This window comes from Trichosurus vulpecula, chromosome 8, assembly GCF_011100635.1.
Source record: "Trichosurus vulpecula isolate mTriVul1 chromosome 8, mTriVul1.pri, whole genome shotgun sequence".
NCBI classification, from domain to species: domain Eukaryota; kingdom Metazoa; phylum Chordata; class Mammalia; order Diprotodontia; family Phalangeridae; genus Trichosurus; species Trichosurus vulpecula.
This window is the reverse complement of record NC_050580.1, coordinates 196,641,598-196,665,461: the sequence shown is the minus strand read 5'-3', so window position 1 is coordinate 196,665,461 and position 23,864 is coordinate 196,641,598. Positions and strand designations below refer to the sequence as shown.

Below are 23,864 nucleotides of genomic sequence, written 5' to 3'. Positions count from 1 at the left end.
ATAACAGGAAAATTTGACTAAGAAAACAAGCTTATCTCTTAGGAAGCTAATTAGTTTAAGACCTCAACATGTAATCAAATCAAGTTAGTGATCTACAAACTGATCATATATTCAAGAATAGATATGATCCATCATATCTAAAAACTGAACAAATTTTCAACCATGAGCCATCTAGGAACCCTAGCTGACATGATGAATATTACATGAGCCAAATATATGAAAATGTTTTGAAAGACACAAAGTACCTTATAAATATATAGCCATTATTTTCCCTTCCTCTCATTATATATTACTGTGGCAAACTAGAAATTTTACAGAGAGTAAGTTTTGGGTCAAATAACATAGCTTTCTTCTGGGACACCCCTTAGGAGAAAAAAGATCTGTTTGGACTGAGCTAAGCTCACTAGAGCCTTAGTATAAGGCTTCCAGAGGAAGAGTTATGGAAGCAAAGGGACAGAAATCACACATGAAGATGTTGAGACCTGCACTCAGGGTTGTGCTGCAGCCCACTCATACTAGCTTGTGAGAGCCGATTGTTAAATTTAAAGTGTGAGTACTTATGCCTCGGAAAGAGGCAAACACTACAGATAGGGTTTGATTTATTGTTTTGTCCACTGCATAGACTTAAGAGAGTATTGGAGGAAACGTTAAGAACGGAAATTACACTTAAAAGTATGCCTCCCCTCCCCACCCCGCCCCACAAACTGGTTGTTAAATATTTACCAGTATGCTCCTCCCTGTACTTTTGGAAGGAGAAGCAGTAATAATATCTAAATACGGATATTTCTCCCTTCCCCTGGTAGCTATGGCTACTGGCTCTTTTGTTCAGTTGTTTTCAGGCATGTCTGACTCTTTGTGACCCCATCTGGCATTTTCTTGGCAGATACTGGAGTGGTTTGCCATTTCCTTCTCCAGCTCATTTTACAGATGAGGAAACTAAGGCAAACAGGGTGAAGTGACTTGCCCAGGGTCACACAGCTAGTAAGTATCTGAAGCCAGATTTGAACTTATGAAATGAGGCTTCCTGACTGCAGGCCTGACACTGTGCCACTGCTGCGCCCCCATAAAACGGGAATGTGCCCAACTTCCTATGAAAGCTGTAAACAGAGCTCAGGTGCATCATTTTTGGAACTATCTTGCATAATTTTACAATAGTCATTTCTATCTCTCTTTTTAAAAAATCATCAGGTATGTTTCTTTTAAATGATTTTTGTGTCCGTTTCTAAACTGTTTCTTCAAAAGAAAAGCTTCTGTCAGGCTGAGACTCTATCTTCTGTAGCAGCTTTATAGTATACCTTATAAATACTGGATTCCTAAAGGCTCTCAACAGTTGGCCCCGCCCACCCCACCCAAACACTGGGTGAGCAGTTTATCTTAAGTAGGAAGGATACCTCAGTTGCTTTTATGTGCCTTAACTTGACAATACAAAAATCCCTTTCCTTGTGCAAAACTGGTACTTTAACCATGTGAAGGCCATTTAGCCAAAGCATGATAGGTAGGTATAGTGGTGATTGTATTCCCATGTTCTTCAAGGAGTAATAATTAGCACAGAACTGGCATAGAATTTATATATCATTCGCCCCTTTTTATGGGCTAGAGGCAGCATGTCATCGTGGATATAAAGTTGGCCTTGAAGCCAGGAAGACCTGGGTTCAAATCCTACCTCTGAAGTACATTAGCCCTATTCTTCCTAGGGGTTCTGCTTTCCAGTAAGGTGCTGTATTCTTGGATAAAGAGCAGAATCCTAGGAATAGAAAGGAGAAATGCAAGGGCATCATGGTACCATCTACACATATGAGCCTATTTACCTCACTTCCTTATATTTTCTCTTTGATGATAATTATTAAGAAGATGGCAATTAAAAAAAAAGAAGGTAGGAATAAATAGCTCAAGACGGATTACCTGGGGAGGATCAGTGGATGCATCTTCCTCACTTTCTGTGGAAGGTCTGTTTAAAAAAAAAATTTAAAAAGTTGTTTGATTTCCTTTCAATTTTGAGATCCTATCAAGTACATGTTTTAATTTTTTTCCCTATCATCGTTGGGGGCAGCTAGGTGGAGCAGGAAGTAGATACCGGCCCTGGAGTCAAGAAGACCTGAGTTCAAATTTGGCCTCAGATACTTGACACACATACTAGCTGTGTGACCTTGGGCAAGTCACTTAACCCAATTGCCTTTCCTCCCCCCCTCAAAAAAAAACCCAAGAAAAAGAAAAAAAAGTCATGGTTGGTTTTTTTTATGAGGCATAAAAGAGAGCTTTTGTTCCCAATGGTTCACATACTTTTCCCCACATTTACTTAAATCATCTTCAATTTATTTTGCCAAAATAGTAGAGATGGATAGAAAATGATGAAGGCAGACTGCTGCCTTTCTGATAGAGAGAAAGAGGGAGGCTCCAGGAGGCTCTAAAACTTCTGGAGCTGTTGTCTAGGGTGAAGAGTTCATCCTGGGAGAGCTCAATAATTAGAGAGGTGTGAACGGATAACACATAAACAGTCTTACTTTACTTTCTGCAAAGATGATCTTTATAGCTCTTTATATTCTCTTACCACATCTTCAGAGAGACTCCTACTGCTAGTAAAACCCACAGCCCATGGGGAAAATGTATGGAAAAAAAGAATTAATGTTTTTCTTCAACGCTGAACTGGTTAGGGAGAAAGACTGAAGGGTTAAAGGAAAAATTCCCTGGGGATAAAAACTCTAGCAAACAAGGCCAAGTGTCCCACTCAGGGCCACCACTTGATCTGAGCAGATAAATGTTCTTCACAATTAAGTAGGTTCTAGTTTTACCTTGCAAAGGTTATGTAAGAAAATACCTGTGTTTGGGAGGCATCTGCAAATGTTCAAAATATAGCTGGCCCATGGAATTGATGCTTAGCACAGGTTCTTCTTCAGAAGACAAATCTATTTTGAAGGGGTTTGCCGTGATGCGAAACTTCAGATCTCCTGAATCATCTTTCAGCACCAGAGTACCTGTATCTCCTGTATCCCCTGGGCATGGAGTCAGCCTAGAAAGAGAAATAACATAGTTAAAAACCAACCCAACACATCTCTATATGATGCAGGCCTGGATATGAACAAATGATCAACAAGAAAGGCTTTCATTTTATATTTTTTATATTTTTCATTTTTATTTCATTTTTCATTTCATTTTATATTTTTTCATTTTGTAGCAATTAAAAGCTAACTATAAATTGACTAGCAAATATAGTCAAAGTGAGACTATCTGCCCAACAGGAGAGGAAAGCATAATTCAGATCTTAATAAGGAAGGAAGATTGTAGGTACAAATGATGACCCAGAAAATGGATAGTAATTGCTAAAATGATTGAACATATAATCTGAGCTTGTATACAGTAAAATGGAATGAGGGCTAGACTTGAAGTCAGAAAGACTTAGATTTGATTCCTGCTACTGACTATCCCTGTTGGCAAGGCCACCTTACCTCTCTGATGAACCTCAGTTTTCTTATTTGGAAAATGGGTATAATAAATGCCCTGTGGCACCTGCCTCACAGAGCTACTGTGTGTGGTTCACATGTACTAAAGTGCTATATAATTATCAGCTATTATTATTATCATGCCTTTGTCACTGTTATGTGTCATCAGTCTGTCTTCAAATATGTTAATAATGGATTTATGAACATGAATTATATAATTTTTAAGCATGAATCTAAGAAAAAAAGAATTTAAAGATGTACCAAGATGTTCATAATAACAGACCATCAAATAATCAAATAATAACCACAGATCAGGAGTCTATTGAATAAAATTTCCCAGTTGTGGAACTTTTACTGATGTAACAACTTTACTTCACAGAAATATTACAAAAACCTATATAGAAAAAATAGATAAGTATTCAATTCTAGCAGAGCAGCTAAAGCAAATGTGAAAGGTGAGAAGCATCTGGATTAAATTAACAGAATTATTATCTCAGCTTCTGAAATGGTTTCACATTCACTAATTGGAAATCATATGGAAATAAAGGATCGGTTATTCTTTGGTGCTAGTTTTAAGGTGATACTCCTAAACATTTGACATTTTAATGAAGATTTATATCCTGACAATGTATTACTGCAGTATATTGGACAATAAAGTTTGTACTATTATAACAAGACTACATCAGCTTTGTTTTGGTTACAAAAATAATAGAAATAACAAAATAATAATAGAATCTACTAATGGTAAGCAGTATCTGTTTAGAGCCTTACACTTAGTTAAGTGTTTATGTAGCAAAGCTTTAAAAATATGGTTTCACAACGTCACAACCTCACAGTCATCCTCTCTCATCCTCACTATGCAGGCTAGTCTCGTTCAGTTCTACTCTCATATCATCTCTCATTGCTACTGACCTCCCTCTCTATAGATATGGTTACTAACGCGAACAAAGTAACAAAGTAATTTGATAATAATAGCAAATAACAAAAATAGTTATTGTTGTTGCGACTCCATTTGGGGTTTTCTTGACAGAGATACTGGAGTGGTTTGCCATTTCCTTCTCCAGCTCATTTTCCAGATGAGGAAACTGAGGCAAACAGGGTTAAATTACTTGCCAGGTCACAGAACTAGTAAGTGTCTGAAGTCAGATTTGAACTCAGGAAGAAGAGTCTTCCTGACTCCAGGCCTGGAGCTTTACCCACTGTACCACCTACCAGCCTTTGTCATCTCTCTCTTGGACTATTGTGATAGCCTTCTAATTGGTCTCCTTTTATTTCTCCCCTTAGCAATCTATCCTCACACAGCTAACAAACAATCTTCTTCAGGCCTTATCACTCACCTGCTCAAAAATCTTTTTATTGCCTCTAGTATGAACAGTCAACCAATAAAAAAAAAAATATCATTTTTTAAAGCACCTACTATGTGCCAGGCATTATGTCAGGCCCTAGGATGGGGGTTCTTAACCTGAGATCCATAAATGTTTTTAACATTTTGATAACTGTATCCAAAGGTTTCACCATATTGCCAAAGGGATCCATGATGCAAGCTATGCTAGGTACATAAAGACAAAAGACAGTACTTTCTCAAGGAGTTCACAGTCTATTGGGGGAAAAATATGTACATATACAAATCTGGCAGGGGTTCACCCCATGCAGCCTGTATGAGAATGGGCTTATGTGGACCATCCCATAGAACATGACCTTAACTCTTCTGCAGCTTCCCAGGAATATGGGGGGCACATGTAGCTTAACATTAAATGAGTTGGCACTTGGGATGATACAGCAGATCCTGGGCAGTTCCTTGATTGGCCCTCTACTCCTAAACCCACTAGAAGTGGAGTAGGGTGCTATATTGTAACAACAATGCTACTTGCCACTACTGTGGCTGTGTAAGACCAATAACACCAGCACACGGGAGGGCTGCTAGCACAAGTTCTTTGATCTGCTTTTCTAAGGAAAGCAACTTTAAGGGGTTTACAATCTCACTTTAATCAAACAGGCATGTATCATTCACTTAGTTTGGGGGAAAAAGTCAGTATCCTGAACTTCAGAGAAAACACAAACAGAAATTACAAGCAGAAACCACATAAACAGCAAATAAACACAAATCAACAGACAGGGCTTCTAGCTGTCTGACCAAGACATTACATACAGTTACCAGAGAGAGAAGAACCAACATCTGGGTTTTCAAAGCTGGGGCGGGGGGCAGGAGGCTTCAATGGCTACCCAGAGTGGCTAACCAGAGTCTCCTCTGGCCAAATCACTCACACTCTTCCAATGAGTGTGCCCCCAAAGCAAAACCTCTCCTCCCACAGTTCTGAGAGTTCTTGATTCTCAATTCTTGAAACTGAATTCAATAGCTACCCTCCGGGTATATATACCCTTTTGCTGGGGCCTGAGGGCTTCACACTTCTGGTGACCTAATTAGCAAAATGGTGTGGGCCTTCCTACAAAGGCAAGACTCAATCAAAGGCACTTGATTGTCTTAGCACTCCAAAAGAAAAAAATAGTAAAAAGTTTCACTTTGCTTGCCCTTACATATATCAGTTACAAAAGAAAAACAGCTTTCCTACATGGATATATAGCAAGTAACTCTCCATGGTGAGGAAAGCGGCTGGTGCCCTTATTCTACCTCATCAACATGGGAGCTATAGGCACATGGCATCTATGAGCTCATGGCAAGTGAAGCATGTCGTGTCTGGGCAAGACTAAGACCTGCTCTTGCTCTTTCTGCTTTGTGTATATTTGCCTGCTCATAGGTGACTGAGCAGCAATCCTGAGATGTACATTTATAGCCTTGGAGGCCACCTTGTGAGTTCAAAAGGTCCAGAAGACATGTATGTGGAGGGAATTTTTTTTTTGACAATGCAGAGCTGAGGTGAAATATAAAAATCCAGCAATATCCCAAATTATTTTATATTTTGATGGTTTTAAATCTCAATCTCCTGGAAGAGGGAATAATAATATAATGAGGCCCCAGTTAGCACAAATAATGAATTCTGTGATGGTCACATTATTTGAATTTGGGTTGGAACCCATAACCATATTTTAAATAATTATAACTTTCAACAGTGTGAATTCAAATATGTATGACCACTTTTCAGGATTGATTATTCACACTAATCAGGACCTGGCTGGAGTTATAAATTACGGCTTCTTGTTTAAGCTTTCTGCCACTTAAGGGTAGTCAGTGCAAAGAACTTTTTTTTGGTGTGTGTGGAGGAAAGAAACAGCTGTTTTGTACCTGACATTGGACACTGACTACCTCTTTATCCACACTTTCCCATTGGGGAGACCTTAGACATGAGCCAAAATCAAAGCTTTAATATTTATCCTGAGGTATCAGTGTAGGAGGCATAAAGAGTCTAAGAATATGAGAAAAGAAGCCCAATCCTTATTTTAGGTGGTTAGGCTGAACCCTCGTAGGAATAAGCATGGTCTTTGAGGATGGGTCCAGAGTAAAAGGGGGTCCTTAACGGGAAGGGAGAGGGGAACTGTGCCACAATCCTTCTTGTGCCCAGCAGTGGATCTTACTATTAGATAAGTATTACAGGGTATAGGGTATAGAGACCGAATTTGTAATTCCACTGATATAGGGAACTTCAGGTGAGGGAACTCCCTTCACCAATGTGGGCTGGCACCTCTTTCACAGCTTATAGTCTTAGAGAGATGGCTAGAGGACTCATTCAGTTTGTGTCAGAGGTGGGACTTCAAGTCTTCCTGACTTTGTTGAATTTAATGTAAATTCAATGTAAAGAGAAATTAAATCGTTCTTTTATGCTTTCATGGGAATTTGTGTTATAGTGAGGATATGACTATAATGTAATCTTATATTCTCTTAGCTGATATGATATAAAATAATATGAATAACAAAGATAATTAGGCATAATGGGACAGAGTAGCATTCTAAAATCTAGAGCTAATGAAAATTTTATGGGCATATAAAAAAATGTTGCATTCCCCAAAGAATTTTTAAAACCTTCCTAGAATGATAGTTCAGAAGCTACTTGACTATAAAAATAGTTTTAGAAATCTAGAATAAAAATCCATGGGGCAGATCTCTTAATTCATATATAAGAATGTTTAAAAATCTGTCATTTTATTCACAGAAATTACTAGCATGCTACATAGTTGGAATGCTCACTAATTTGAATGTAGTGAATAAAATGCTTCTGTTACTGTTTGCTCTCATGATAAGACTGTTCACATTTCCCAGTCTCCATTGTTTGCAGAGAATTAAGAAGCAGTTGCTAGATGCTATCTATGCCTCTTGCTTTTTTCTGTCATCTTGGTTCAGTTGTGTCTGACTCTCTGTGACCCCATTTGGGGTTTTCTTGGCAAAGCTATTGGAGGGGTTTGTCATTTCCTTCTCCAGCTCATTTTACAGATGAGGAAACTGAGGCAAACAGGATTAAGTGACTTGCCCATGATCACACAGCTAGTAAGTGTCTGAGACAGTTTTTGCGCTCAGGAAGATGAATCTTCCTCACTCCAGGCTTTGTGCTCTGTCCACTGTGCCATTTAGAATTCATTGAGGCAAAGGACAGAAGGTGGAAAAGTATAAAAACAGCATGGGTAATTAGCAAACCAGCCCCTGAGAGTCGGCTAAGAATTAACAGTAGTCTTCAGATGCAAAAAAGATTGCCAAGAAAGGACTGGACATGCCTGGGAGCAGTAATAAAAGAAATAAAATGTGCATTTGTCTATGATATTCTCTTCCTTAACCTACCTTTTGGTGGCTGGCTTCTGTATAAGGACGTCAGAGACTTCATACCTTGGTTTCAAGGGAGCCATTTCATTGATTTTAAACCTGAAAATGTTTCCCTCGATTCCATAGACTTCAGCCAAGAGAGGAACCTGGGGACAAGTGGATAAACAGATTACCACATTATGACCAGGTCTAGTCATAATTATCATGGTAATCGGAATAATTGGTTAGGTCACTTCTGGCAAAGAGACAGCATGGAAACCTGCAGTAACGATAGGGCAAAAAGCCATTACCGTATGTCTTCCTTAATATTCCTTCACAGGGGATAGGATGTGCTTAGATGAGAGGTTAGATTGGATGGCTTCCACCCCGCTGAACAACTGATAAAAGCATCTGGGGAAGCTCAAAGGATACAGTGTGTTTTCCAGATGCTAAGGACAGGGTTAGTTTTGCTGCTCAGGTCAGGGAAGTGGGTGAGCTTTGGCTGAATTTGAAGTAGAACCTGGGGTGGGGGAGCCCATTTCAAACTACTGATTCCTGGAGGGTGGGGTTTATGTGCAGAGAAAGCTTGCATTATTAAACTGGGGGATAGAAATGGGGTAGAATTTGAAAGAAAATAAAAACCCTTTACCTGGCCACGGATAGAAAGACCATGTGACTGAAATGGGTTGCATCAGGGGTGTGCTGGTAAATGTTAATGAGGTCTTCAGGAAAAAAAGTATGTGATATTCAAGTTTAATCTGTATTATTAATATTTTCTCCACCATTTTCTTAAATCTAGGCCAGAGATGTCAAACTTGAGACACAAGAGTGGCAGATGCTTACACTTCCAGGTACAGCCTGAAACAGATTACAGTTATCCCTTTCACATTGTGGGGGTTAGGGCAGCGGCCCCTGCAATCTGGAAAATCTGTATAAAAAATTTTGGCTCGTCCTTCAGACCAGAGAAGTCTGAATTTTTTTCTTTCTTTAACGGGGTGTTTGCAGTACCTTACTGTAAAATTTGGGTTAAGTATTTGGTCACAGACTGCTGGCCTTCATGCGTTGTCTGCAGCTTCTACAGAACTCTCCAAAAATTTCCATTTAATTTCCTATGCTGACCTGCAATATAGTGAAACCACGATGGAGAAAGTCACGATGTAGAAGAGATAACTGTAAAATGTAGCTCCGGATTTGAATGTGTTGATGTGTTAATAACATGTGGTCTTCTAAGTCAACCTGTGGCTCACGGGATCTTTATCTAAGGTTGAGTACATAAAGATCCCTGTGGGCTGCAAATTGATTTAGAAAATGAAAAATTAGCATTTACATTCTACTGTATTTTCTTTTGTTAAATATTTCCCAATAACACTTTAATCTGTTTCAGTAGCAATGCAGGCTGTATTTCACACCGCTGGTATAGACTATGAACTAAACAATAAATTAAACTAAACAATAAAATAAATAAATAAAATTGATTTGTGGCATTGGCCAATTCTGGAGATGTTAATACTCACACTGAAAATTTAATACCTGGTTCACATAAGCTAGCTCCAGCATACTCCTGGGTTGGACTTGGGTGATCACACAGAGGCGTCCAGAATAGAAAGCTCTCTAAAGAGGGCTCACCTCTTAAGCTGGACAAAATCGGGCTACCATGTACTTTACAACTGCCTACAGTTTGCCTCATACTTCCCAGAACTGTGATCTCACTGACATGGGTTCAGATCACACAGCTCATGTAAGTCTTCCTGACCTCTGTAATTCTTTTCCATGTTCTCCCAAATGCCTTCTGCAGAGGCCGACATGTTAGAAGCCTTTCCTCTTGGCCTTTTAATTTGTGGGGGGCATCGGTGCAGCATATGAACCATATTCACCTATAGGACCAGCCCACCTTTTTCCAACCACGTATTTCTTGAATGATATAGTTATTACTTCCACATCATGGGGGTTAGAGGTATGGTGCCCCTGTGATCTGGAAAATCCACACAAAATTTTTTGGCCCTCCTTTCATATCAGAGAAGTCTGAATTATTATGGTATTAAAAGATAAAATATGTTGACATTATATATTATATACATATGTATACAAAATATATATACAACATATATTTTATGAATTTCTGAGTTGCTAAACATTTTGGTCACTTGTTGGCCTTTATGTGTCTGCAGCTTCTGCAAAACTCTCCAAAAATTCCTATTTAATTTCTCATGCCGACCTGTGATATACTGAACCTCGATGGGGAAAAGTCGTAATGTGGAAGAGACAACTGTACTTCTTATATCTGTCATCATTAGGAACACATTGCAATAGATGTAGGTCCAAATCTAATTGTGGGTCACCCACAATTTTGATTTTTCAGAGGTTGTGGTACCCTGTGATTTGCAGCTGTATAGTATAACTTGACAATTCTTTCAAAAAAAAAGCAAATTTATTGATACATATCGACACATTTCCCAGAAAACATCCAATAACCTCTTTCTACAAAGTATATTCCCCAAAAGTTATTAACAGGAAGGAGGGATGAACATGTTGTTTAACTGACAAGTATAGTACTAATGCTGTTTTATTTGATTTGTTGCTTCTGTTAACTTTTTATTTATGTTGGAATCATTGTTTGGCTGGGCTTGGCTTTCTTCAAGGTATATCAACTTATACAAGCCTTCCTAGGGTTCTCTTGTCATCACATTCATCATTTCTGATGTTGTGTAGCAAAATTCCATTATTCATACACCACAATTTGTTTAGCCATTGGGTAATGTTGCATAATCCTTCCCCAACCTTCCCCTCCCACGTTTTTTTTTTTTAAAACACAAATACTATATTGTTGTACACATAGGCCTTTTATTATTATCACTAATCTCCCTGGGATGGATAGTGTGTCCATTTCAATGATTTATTATATTCCTGAGGCTGTAGCCCAAAGGAGTCCCAGTAACTTAGGTGGCTAAGATCAAATGGATGCCAACGCTTTGTTTCAACACAATGATTACATTCAAATGAAATAAATAGGGCCAAAACTTGCTTTTGCTTCATTTGAAAGTCTTTAGCTTAGTACTCAAGATTCTGATTTCCAGCACAAGATAGTTCAATCTGACTTTATCCCAGTCTCTCATAATGCCCCAACACAGATCATCTCTTCCAAGTATGATGATTGCCTCATTATTCTCAGTATGCCTTGGGTTTCTATCTCCAGGTTGTTCCAGCCACTATAGCCTATAGCCTAGAGATTCCTCCTATTCACCAATCCATGCCTATACCTTCAATCAAGATCTAGTCGAAGACTTATCTAGTCCCCACTTTGAAAGAGCAGCTGTTCTGTGTTGTGTTGTTGGTTTTGTCCTTCATTCTCGAAGATGACCATGACATAAGGGAGATGATGACATGACTTGCAATTGACTTGGAGTGAGGGAAGACTGTGCAAAGTCACATTATCCTTTAAAAAAACAATGTCACAGGGGCACGGGCACTGGCCCTGGAGTTAGGAGGTCCCGAGTTCAAATCCAGCTTCAGACACTTACTAGCTTTGTGACCCTGGGCAAGTCACTTAACCCTGATTTCCTCCCAAAAAACCCAAGGGGAAAAAAACAAACAAAATGAAAACCTCCACAATATCACAATGGAGAATAAGAAGTGTGCAAGTAGAGATCTAGGAACTAGTCTCAGCTTTGTAATTCTGGGTTAAGTCACAATGTCTCTGGGCCTCAGTTTACACAAATCTGTGAAATGATAAGAGCTGGACTAGATTTCTAAAGCACTTTCCACCTCCCAAATTCCGTGACTATGTTTTACTTCAATTCTAAATATTTACTCTATGATGTCTAAATCAGAGAGAGGTTTTTGTTGATTTTTAATTTTGAGGTCTGGAATACAAAACTAAAGACTAGTGAAATTCATGTATTTGTGAAATGTAAAAGTAGTTTCATCTAATATAGTCATAAATTTTCTATTTCAATTACACACTGTTATATAAATCAATTAAACTGGCCTGTCTGCTGTCCCTGAATTAATGATGGGGTACAGGCCCAATTTGAAACCTTTGCCTCTTACCCAAAAGAGTCTGGGTCCCATTTGTTTAAGGACCCTTGAAATCTCCTTGGATTTCCTCACTTGATCTGGGGGTCCCTTGAGGCCATAAGCCTCAAAATCTTGTTACCCTTAACCTAACCTAGCCTCTGTTATCTCCAGATAGCCTTCAACTACTTCCCACCCTTAATCCCATTCTCCAGGCTACTGGCCATTCCCATCAAGATCATGGCTACATTCGCACCCCTCCCCCCCACTCCAGACTACTTGGCCAACCCAAGATCCTTCCCATAGTCTTTCTATATATTAGATCCGTCTTGTTTCCACAAAAATGCTCAGATTTAATCTGGCCGGGTGGCATAAGCAATACAAATGCTCAGATTCCTTAAGTCTGCCCGATATGGTGGATCTTTAATAAACTTTATTTTTCTTTGGCTGAAAGAAGGCTTGGGTCTAATTCATTCAGGCAGGACTGGCGTGTTGCTATTTCAGGGTCCTGGCACCCCCAAACCTCAACATTTCCAGCTCTGCCTCCGTACAAGCTAGCCACCGCGTGGCTGGGCAACCCCTCCTTCCTCACCTTGGCCCCTCAGAAACCTCAGTTTCCTTCAGAGCTGAGCTTATTTATGGGAAGTCGCTTCTCATCTTCTCAAATTATCTTTTACTTGTTCACCTGTTTTTGAGGGGTATCTACTATTTGAAAATAAAAGAACTTTCACAAGTACTGAATTTCATCAAATAATTAGCTTGTGTGGCAGCTAGGCGGCAAAGTGAATAAAGTGCTGGGCCTGAAGTTGGGAAGATCAATATTCATTTGTTCAAATCTGGCCTCTGATGCTTACTGGTATTACTCTGGCCAAGTCATTTGCTTCAGTTTCCTCATCTGTAAAATCAAACTGGAAAAGGAAATGGCAGACCACTCTGGTACCTTTGCCAAGAAAACCCCAAATGGGATTATGTTTGAATTCAATTATTCTTTTCATCAAGGATAGAAGTTAACATTAAAAAAAAGAGATAAGCCCTGGTCTCTTTCTACATAAGAGTATAGCATGATAAGTTATCAAACCATCTTCCTATTTGGCTGGCTCTATGATCTTCTTTCTATAATTCTAGAAAGATCAAGAGACAAAGGTGAACAGTGACATGATTAAAGGGGTGGAGAACAGGCCTAACGAGGAAACAAAATTATAGGAACTGAATTATTGAGACTGGCAGTAATTTAAATGATGAAAGGTTATACAGATGATCAGCTGTACTTTAATAAGACGCTCTAGACTAAAATTGCAAAGAGAATTTTAGCTCAATGTAAGGAAACTAAGCATTATTAGAATTTGTAACTGATCAAATAAAAATTTCCATTCCAGGGAGCTAGGTGGGCAAAGTGGATAGAGCACTGGGCCTGTAGTCAGAGATATCTGAGTTCAAATATGGCCTCAGATACTTAACTAGCCGTATGACCCTGGGCAAGTCACTTAACCCTGTCTGCCTCAATTTCCCCATCTGTAAAATGAGCTAGAGAAGGAAATGGTGAACCACTCCAGTACCTCTGCCAAGAAAACCCCAAATGGGGTCATGAAGAGGCAGACCCGACCAAAAATGACTAAACAACAAAATAAAAAATGAGTTAGTGAGGGAGACCATGGATTTGGGTTTTCTATGGATCTTCAAGAAAGGAATCATGTCCACCTATATAGAATGGCTTAAGCGTCTCCATCACCTCCAGAAGCCTCTCTGTCTCATTCTACAACAGTATGCTTGTTTTTCTAATGGCTATCAAGACACCCAATATCCTGGGCAGAGAGCAGTAGTTCTTTTCCCCTAACCTATAGCTTTCCTCTGCTAAACACAATTAAAATGGGGCAGTTTGCCAGTCACCAAAGCTTGTAGCCATGTATGGGCAAAAAACAAAACAAACAAAAAAACAAAGAAAAAGAGGATGTGGATGACCTAGAATAATGGCTTTGTTTTTACTTTCATTAAGCAGACTTTCCACAATTGTATAGAAAGAAAATTTTATTTATCCAAAATTGTGACTGACAAAGGGTGAACAATGAAACATGTAACAGATTAAGTCAGAGAACACCTATTCTACGACTCTTTGGAAGACATCCAGATAATGCCACCTTCCTACTCTCCCAGGAGGGCAGTACCTTACCTTTCCTGTTGGCATCAGGTCCCTCCCACCACAATGTCAAGGGACCAGGCAAAAGTCCAGAACAGTGGAATAGCTGTTTTCCCAGCAGATAGTTAGGATTTTCCAGGGTTTAGAGAATGGTCCAGGAGTTCATTAAATTGGTGCAGGGCACTTATTGCTCCCTCCACAGTTGTAGCCAATTGGTTTACTGCTATCACGGATTCTCTGCGGAGAACATTGTCAACCTCACGTTGGGCATTAGCCCGTTCCCCAATGGCAATTAACCTGTCCAGATGTGCCTCTGATCGTCTGGCTAGATCCCACGTTAACCTCCTGTTCCTGGCCATTTCAGCAGAGATCGTGTTGGCTAGTGAGCGACGCCTCTGCCTTATTCGCCGAGGAGGAGGTTGGTTAGGCAAAGGTCCATCCCCAACAGCCTTAGAAGAGGCAAAGGGCAAAAAACTGGGGGGTTGGCGAGTATCATTTTCGGGCTCTGCTTTGCAGGACACACCTGCTGTGGCCATAGAGGGGCTCAGAGGCACATCTTCTTCCTTGAGGAAGCTGCAAGATGTATTACAAGCGAAATCTTGAGAACAGCCTGAAAAGAAAATAAAAAAACTTGACAAATGGCTGGCTATTCTCATCACAGGAAAATTTAAAAGCTAGGATCACAATGTAGAATGAAGAAATACTGTAAAAGGTTTGTTCCAAGGGAATATTGGCCTGAGAAGTCTGTCTATAGTGTGTGCGCGTCCCTGCCTATTATATATAAATATATAGATTTATATATCTATATATAAATAGATACAAATAAGTCTAAGTAGATATTATCTATCTACAAATAAATATAAATACATCTATATCTATCTATCTTAGATCCTTGCCCTCCTATTTTTAGGTTAGCTCTTCTTTGTAGCTCAAGCCAAGACCTGACTGACTACAAATGGAGAGGTAAAGGTAAAAAGAGTGAAAAGCCAGTCTTAAGAAACCAGAACTTCTTTGACTAGACACTATTTAGATTTTTCTCAACAAACTTGTAAGAACCCATAACTGTTCTTACTATCCACTCTCCTACCAGACTCCCCCCCAGCCTTTCTAGGAACAGTTCATCTTCAAATCTACCCAATAACCTTTGACCTGTAGGCAACTATATAAAGGAATTAATGCAATGGAATATGCCTTCTGAATGCCTGCATCTTGAAATAACTTTAAGTGAGCGGCCCACCCTTAGATTAACATTTAACCCTATTGGTTCTTTGGATCAGCAGACCACAGCTTTGCTAAGGAATCCTGACTGCTCATTTCTGAGATTTCAAAAACTAACCCAAAGCTTGGTTATTTTCACAGTGGATGCTGAAGTAGTTTCAGGAGCACTGAGTGTGGCAGACACATCAAGAAAACGCAACACATCACAATGCGGGAATGTCAACACAGATCCCTAGTTTACCCATCTCAGACTTAGTGATGCAGCGATGGGTGTGGCACAGTCAAAAGACATGAAACTGAGAAACACGTTTGGTAAACAATTCTAAGATCTCTCCCAACCTTCAAATGCACTTGTCTGTGGCTCCAGACCCTCTAGTTTCCTACATATCCCCTAAGTTTTCATTACCTGGAGTCTGATCCACAGGTTCCTCATCATTTTCTGTCTTGATGGGGAGTTGGCTGACATCAGTCTCTTCTGCTTCCCACCACGTCGGGTGTTGTCTTATGGTGAGATCCTGTGGGACCTCCTGGACTCTGGCTTCTTCTTCCATGAGGGTGTCCAAATCTCCTAGGCTCTGGTCTCTGTGTCTGAGCTGCACAACATTGTCCTTCAAGTATTCAGGGTCCATGGAGAAGAGTTTGCAGACAAATGGTCTAGAGTGTTGTAAAAGGCAATGTGGTGGGGAAGTCCACCACTTTTGGCATTGGTATCAAATACCTTGAGGACAGCTGCCTTGAGGGCTTTAAATATGGAACAATACTGCATTTTCCTGTGCATTTGAAGCCTGCCTTCCTCCTTTGCACTGCTACTATTCTACCGCTCTATACATCTCAGCATTCAGATGGATGGTTAAGGACTCGATGTATTTAACTGGGCTTCCCTAAGATAGAACGTAGCATGCATGTCTCCTACTCTGACACCTCTTTTCTGGATGGTGGGCACAATGGAATGAATGAAAAGATGAAAAGACAAGATGAGATGAAAAGGCTGCTGACCAAGTGCTTGGGCAGGCAGGACTGATGACTCCTTAGAGGCCTTTCTTCTGTGGAACTCCTGCATTTCCTGAACACATAATGCCTTAAAGGTTGGGGAATAGAGAGCCAGCTGTGGGGTTTACATTTTCATTTGTGAGGCCAGAAGCCCTTATGAGTCAGTGATGCTATCTGGCTTCCCAAAAAGGGGGCAATGTCACCTCAAAATCCTCAAGTAGCCATTACACTAGAATCAGATGTGACTGCTCCCCAAGTAGCCATTAGACTAGAGTCAGATATGACTGCTCAATATTGGTAGGCCCAGCCTTATTTCCTTTGGGCCTGTGGCTTGTGGTTATAGGAACTCTGAAGTGAATAATCAAAGATAATGAAGATACCAAGCAATGATATTAATTCCTCTTGGAAACTGGAAAGACAATATATATTTGGTGCTAAAGAAACATAAGTGATAAACATTGTATTTGAATAGCTAAGGCAACTGAAGAAAAGAGCTTTATAAGGTATTTACATAAGTCAACAGACCCAAGATTGCAACCCTCTAATAGTCGGGATAACTCTGAGTATGCCTCTTAATTTGAATTTGGGAAAGGAAGCTCTGGAGAGAATCCCAGATTTATTCCCCTATTCCTTTAGCATAAACTGGCTACAGGAATCCTAGATGTTGTTCCATAACTTCAAATAATATAATTCTATTTTGCAATATGAAGTCCTAGACAGTCGCAGTATCTGAGAGTAAAATAAGGAAACTCCCAATTTTGGAGGGAAGGATATGTCCTTTGAAGTTGTGACAGGTACTTGTTCTGCTTTGAGAGGACTAAGCCGGAGCTAGAGGCAGAAATGGGGTTTTCTGAAAACATTTTGGGACTGGGAAGCCATATTAAGGTTCTCATATCCACAGTGACAGGAAAAAATCTTTTTATAGCTTCCATCCCAGAATTGGGATTTGGTAAGAGATAGGTGCCTAGTACTTTGCACATGGTGGGTACCTAATAAATGCTTGAACTGAAATGAATCTGGCCGAGTTACTTCCCCAAATATTTTCAGTAGTTGAAAACAAACTGTATTTCAAAGCTAGATTAGTTTGCGAGATCACAGAGACACATGATACTTTTAGAGACCGCTGAGGTTATGGTGCCTGTGGTAAACACATGCATCCCAGACCCGTCGCACTGATTCTGCCAGCCTAATCATACTCTCTATATGATTAGCTTAATTTAGTTGACATTTTATACATCAGAATGACTACAGATGTCAAGGGAACAAAAAATCATGAGCTGAGCACCAAATGCTTGCTCCTGTCCTCTCATTGTAGAATATGTAACAGCATGACTGTGGTGTCTCCCTTGCTAAAGTATTTTAGTGAACCAAAACTTTTGAAACTTAAGATATTGAAAGTATTTTTCTGTATGATACTGACTCCTGAAATTGTAAAATACTCAAAGTATTTTTCATTGCCTTCATGGTCCCTTTTCTCCTTTTGCTGGTTGAGATTTGGAAACTCTGAATTTGCTGTTTTGTCCTCATTTGGCAGATTCAGCTGGACAGTGTCCAAAAACTTAGAATAAATTGGTGCCGTTACAGACACTGCCATGTAATATTGCTCCCTACCCCCTCCTCTAACCTGTAAGTATTTTTGGACCAGTGTAGGGAACAGTATATTTTTGGACTAGTGTAGGCAGTTTCAATTCCTTTTAAAGGCATTACACTTATTTGTAGTCTAATTAATTACAGAAGCAAAAACCTTTATTGGGGAAACTCTGGTCTCACCTTATTCACTTCATTGATGATCTGGAATTTGGTGCTGTCTTTGCCTGATGTGACTGAGTCCAGTAATGCCCGATAGGTATTCTTCCTTGGGAGTAGCTTCTGACGTCTACAGATACCAAGAAGATGTCAGAGAGGCACTTTTTGGTTGGCAAAATCCAAGGGGCTACAGTGTTATCAGAAAAAATGCACAGTCTGATACCTCCCAATTCAGAATGACATTAATTTATACAGCCAGTTCAAATGCTATTAAAATTAACTGACAACACACTGGCCAAAAATTATATTTTGTCTCCTTTGGCTATAATTCTTGAGGAAATGTGATTATTTTCATAGATGACATTTATAGGTCACATATTTGGTAACTGTCCATGCTAGTGTGGAGAAATTGAAGTAATAGGAGACACACACTGTTTAATCCAGTGGCTTAACGAATTAACAATAGGATTCTGCCATAAATTTTTCCTCCTGCTAAAAAAGAAAAGGAAACCAAGAAGCCATTATTATTAGCTAATTTATAAAGACACCTACCTTTACTTTTATGACTTAAAATTTCCCAAATGTTTAATGAGCATCAATTCTGAAATGCTATCAAGAATGTTGCTTCACAAAACATTTTCTTTCCTTACCTGTAGAAACCAATTTTGTTGCAGTCCTTAAAGATGCTTTTATCCACAGCTTCATCTTGAAAGCTAAATGATAAAAAGTTTTAAGAATTTGATTTTCTACTTTCTTTGCCAGATTCAGTATTTTAAGCCTATCTAGTTATCACATGAATACGGAAAGCATGCCTTTTGAAGTCCATCCTACAACTTCTGTGACAATATTCTGCCACAAAAGGAAAAAAAAATCTTAATTATAAAATACCAATGTAACACAAGTGTAACATTTCAAAGTGATAATGCCTAGTTGTCTTGACGTCTCCCAGAAAAAATCTGAGAGAAAAAAAATCTACACACGGGACTTACACTTCGTGAATTCTATAAGGAGAAATAAAATGCTGTGCAAAGCTGAGTGCAGCCTACTATTGGTCAAGGGACGCCAAGGCATTAAAAGAATCTGGAGCATCAGGATGATGATAGGAAACAAAAGTGGAAAAAATGTTTTGCTTTTTAAGGTGGTATGTACTTAGTTATGAGGTTACAGAAAAGTGCTTTGGCAACAAAGGCGGGCACTAACAGATTTAAGCTTAGGTAGGCTGAAATAATTATAACCTTCATGAACTTGCACATCGATTTATTTATTACAATTGACTGGAGCAGAGGTGTGGCTTAAGAATATCTAGAGTCAGCACATTCACAGTGATTACAAAGGCTCCTGTATTTGAGCCAGGATTTTTTAAACATGCCCAGGAATATATTCTTGCCTAAAGGATTGCCTATAAGGCGAGGAATCAATCCTCAACTCTAGGTCACGCTTCACTATGCGCTGCTTTTAAAATCAATGGTTGGAAAAGCTTTCCAGGTCCTATTTTCAGGTCTGGAGAATGAGCTTTAGGAGTAACTGCTACAGAAAATGGGTCGAGCCAGGTAAGCAAAGAACCCAGTAATTTAGAACGCTGCAGATTTTGAATCCCGTCGCTACCAAAGACAGGTTCCTTGACCTTGGACAAACCCTGCCCTACCCGCTTCGATTTCCCCCCACGCCACCAGCCTCACTGTACCCCGGCTATCGTAAAGCATGGGTGATGATAAATAATGGCCAACTCGGATCACAGTTATGAAACATAAATATGGAGGGAAAAAAAGCTTGCAAACGTGAGGGGCAGGAATCATTAAAAAAAAAAAAGGGTACATTAGAGAAAAGGACGATCCCTTCTTTTCGCGAGGTGTCCACCCTCCGAGGCTGCAGCGCGAGCCGGGAGCCTTTTACCTGATGGCGTCTTCGCCTCCGGCCGCTTCCATGGCCGCCCACCAGCTCCACACACCTCGACGGCTCGGGCTCAGACCCGCTCAGCCGCTCAGCACACCAAACCCGGGTCCATCGCCAGCTGCGGGGGGGTCGTTTAAATCCACACAAAGGTCTTTAGTCAATTACAGCCCAGACGCCACCTTCCCACAGGCTTCTGGGAAAAGGAAGTCTTGTCAAAATACTGGCCCTCTGGGTGGCCTTAAATAAGGAAGGCGGAGGGGAGGAATGACCTTAACTCTTATTTCAGAGACACCTGAGAGGGAGGGGGAGAGGAAAAAGCAGAGCGTTCTCCTTGTCTCTGCCTGCGTGATTGGAACGTAGTCATCTTTTTACCCCCCCCCCCCTTAGGAAACCAGCCTACCAGTCCACAGTGAAAGTGGAGCCCAGCAGTGTACGGTGAACGTGGGTCGGGGTAGTAGGACTGGACTAAGAAGTTAGAGGATTTGTTCTCCCCTAGTAAAGCTCCATCACCTTACTAGCCCAATGATTACAGAAATCATTATAACCTCTTTAGGTCTTGATTCCATCATTTAAAAAAAAAAAGAGAAAAGAATTAGTTTGGGGCTTCGGTGAAGATTAAATTGAAATAATGAATAGAAAGTCCTTTGCACTTAGTATTTGTGTGACCAACTCGGGCTTAAAAAAAAAGCCCTATCTGAAGATAAAGCGTTTGTTTACTAAGCGATCAGTTCGTGCTAGATACAAGATAAAAAGTAATAGATGCGAGATAACCATAGGTCCCACACGTTCATTCGGCAATGTATTTAAGCACCTACTGTCTTCCCAGGCACTGTGCTAGGCGCCTGGCAAACAAGGTGAATAGTACCAGCGCACTTTTAAGGTCAGGCTCTGCTTGTTCACTTTTCAGTTCTTGTCAGCAGGCGGCCACTGAGATACGCTCACCCACCACCCGATCTTGGGTCATTTGATGACGGAGGCGGGGAGGTCTAGTTTCTTGACTAGCTGTGTGACCTAGGTAAATCCCTTTCTCCTCGCTGGGCTTCAGTTTCCTCAGCAGTGAGGCTGGCTATTGTCTTGAGATCTGTAAGGTCCCCTCCACCATCCTAAGGTCGGCGGAGCCTTTCTTTGAGGAGCCTTCCTCTAAAGCCAAGCTTATCTTCTGGGAGGGGGGTGGGGAAGCTCTTTTTGAACTTGAAGGCGATATATAAACGTGAGCTACTATCATGCCTGAACGTCTGTCAGGCGTAGGGAAGGGGGGAGACGATGGAGAGGGGAAAACGCACAGTTTATTAAAAATCTGTCCAACCCTCAAAGGCGGACAGGGAACCTGGCTTTAGGGATACCCTAGGCAGAGGCCGGGGGTGACAACCAAGTCTCATCCCGCAGCCTCCAAGGTGACCCGGATGGGGGACAGCGCCTGCGCAGTACGTCCGAGGCCTTGCGCTTGAACTGGCAGAAAGGCCAAGGTGCAGGAGGAAGGGAGGGTGAGATCAGCGTGTCAAAAACAAACACGAGCTTGGCGAGCCTAGGAGTACCCGGATAATGCCGCCCCCTAGCGCAAGACCGGAAAGAGGCGGGAGGAGACCGGAAGAAGGCGAGACGCTTTCTCTGGACAGTCCATGGCCGCGAAGATGGCGGTCGCTGCGTGGCTTCGGCTGGTGCCTGTCACTCTTACTCTCCTCGGCACGTTGCCGTCCCCGCTCTCTCTTCCCAGCGCGGGGCCAGGACCAGCTGCCGCCGCCGAGAGATCCAAGTGGCATGTCCCGGTGCACTTGGTGAGCGTTCGTCTGTGTAGCGACCCAACACTGGCACTACGGTGGCCCGAGGGGTCCAGTCCGGGCTCTGCGAACTCAGCCAGTTAGAGGGGTTGGGATTCCTGGGGCCCCGCTGTGTCATCTGACGCTGACCCTCCGAGACCCGAGACCCAAGCCCGCTTCCCTTTAGAAAAAGGAGTGCTAGGGGGGCGAAGTAATGGCAGTTACTGAGGGCGGACGGGAGGAGGCCGGCCACCCATCTGAAGGGAGGGAACAGGTTCTCATCTGGAAAGTAAGGGAAGAGCCGAAGTCAGGGCGTGACTTGGAGGAACCAACAAATTGATCTCTCTAAAGAGAGGTCTTAATTCCCTCTCACTAGAGTTTTTCATTTATGGGGCTGTCTGGTCAGTTACTTTCTTTTTACAAGTGCTTGTGGTTAGTTGGGAGATTGAGGAAGGAGGGCCTCTTTCACGGCCTTCTTTACAGGAATCCTTGCTTCCGTGTACGAACCGGACTCTCACAGAGTGTTTGGTTTCCTTTATCCTTCCACTGTTGCTCCTGAATTTAGGTGTGTAGGCAGGCCGCGTGGAAGCTCTTTGAACATACAGTGCTTTTTTTGTCGCCTATCTTAGCATGGGGATGGCCAAAATGGAGAGAATGGCACACCTCATTCTGAAATTTGCTTTTAGATAAGGCAGCATTTCATTATGGAAACTCCAGAATACTGTCAGAAGATGCCCTACTTGTGCGGGACAAAGTTGAATGCAGGCAGGAAATGTTTAAAAAAATTGATCATGTTGAAAACCATATTGATGATTAACTTACACTCTTTGTTCAGTGACTTGTGTACAACTTAGTTTAGGCTTGTGAGGAAGTGAGACCACCTGATTGTATTGTTTCCCATGGCTCTTAAAGTGTTAGGGATGTTCTTTGGGTGGATAGTTGTAGTCTCCAGCCAGGAATTTCACATTGATAATGAGCATGATGTGTTATACCTCCTATATTCGAAAATATAAAACTGCATTTAGGCCTAGAAGAGGAACTTTTAGACCTTTATTTACACTTTTTAAAGACTTTTTCTATGAAGAAGCTTCCTTGATTTCATCTCCTTCCCCACACTGCCCAGTTCCCCCAATCTGTAAAGACCTTTATCCCGAGAACTTTTTTTTCCCCAAAGTGCTTGTTTTTCACTTTAGTAATTCACATATGATGTATTTTGTGTTTTACTTATGTGTACATGTAGCCCTCTAATAAATATGCTTCATGAGTGTAAGAATTATGCCTCATTTAAATTTTGAATCTTCCTCAGCCTCAAGCATTTAACAAGTGTTTTTTCAATTTAATATGAACAGTAGACTGGGTCTGACTCCTCCAGAAAGGAAACGAATTGAATGCGGAAAGGGAGTCAGAAAATGAATTTAACTCTATGTTTGGCCTTTGACTTCCTAGAGTTTTTAGTTTACATTCTATTAAATCAGAATATATCTCTGTCTCAATGACAGAAGTTCTGTAGAAGGAAAGAAGTGAGTAAAACTGTAGACAGCTGGTGTCACAGTGGATAGAGTCCTGAGCTTGGAGTTGGGAATACCTGAGTTCAGATGTGACCACAGATTCTTACAGGTGTGTGACCTGGGTCAAGTCACTTCAGTTTCAGCTGTAAAATAGGGGTGCTAAAAGTATCTACCTCCCAAGGTTTTTGCAAGGTTAAAATGAGGTAATATTTGTAAAGTGCTTAGGACAGTGCCTGGCACATAGTAGGGGTTTAACAAATGTTTTTCCTCTTTCTCCTAATTAAGAAAACTAGTCTTGGGTTTTTGCAAAATTTAGATTGTCCAGCCAGTGATGTTCTTCTTTGGAGAAAGTTAAAATGTATTATCAAATGGTCTGATCCAGTCTAGCCATCTTCATCTGAGGCAGGAACTAGACCTCTGACTTGAATGGTCTAGGAACTGGGGGTCGGTTGGTGGGAACAGACTTCCTCTACTAATGAAGGT

At 40.8% G+C, this 23,864-nt stretch overlaps 2 protein-coding genes across 2 annotated transcripts in view; one reads left to right on the top strand and one right to left on the bottom strand.

Annotated features, from left to right (window-relative positions):
• The window catches only part of GANC (glucosidase alpha, neutral C), a 58,485-nt gene extending 37,951 nt beyond the window's left edge, over positions 1-20,534 (bottom strand). The window contains exons 1-7 of the mRNA XM_036737029.1: positions 20,517-20,534; positions 20,117-20,309; positions 18,874-18,936; positions 18,248-18,353; positions 8,164-8,291; positions 2,816-3,007; positions 1,903-1,948 (exon numbers count right to left, since the gene is read on the bottom strand). Coding sequence (XP_036592924.1) covers positions 1,903-1,948; positions 2,816-3,007; positions 8,164-8,291; positions 18,248-18,353; positions 18,874-18,936; positions 20,117-20,148 — 567 coding nt within the window. The 5' untranslated portion in view covers positions 20,149-20,309; positions 20,517-20,534. The remainder of the gene's footprint in view (positions 1-1,902; positions 1,949-2,815; positions 3,008-8,163; positions 8,292-18,247; positions 18,354-18,873; positions 18,937-20,116; positions 20,310-20,516) is intronic.
• A 1,196-nt stretch (positions 20,535-21,730) lies between these two features.
• Positions 21,731-23,864, top strand: part of TMEM87A (transmembrane protein 87A) — a 31,362-nt gene continuing 29,228 nt past the window's right edge. Inside the window, exon 1 of the mRNA XM_036735429.1 lies at positions 21,731-21,891. Coding sequence (XP_036591324.1) covers positions 21,736-21,891 — 156 coding nt within the window. The 5' untranslated portion in view covers positions 21,731-21,735. The remainder of the gene's footprint in view (positions 21,892-23,864) is intronic.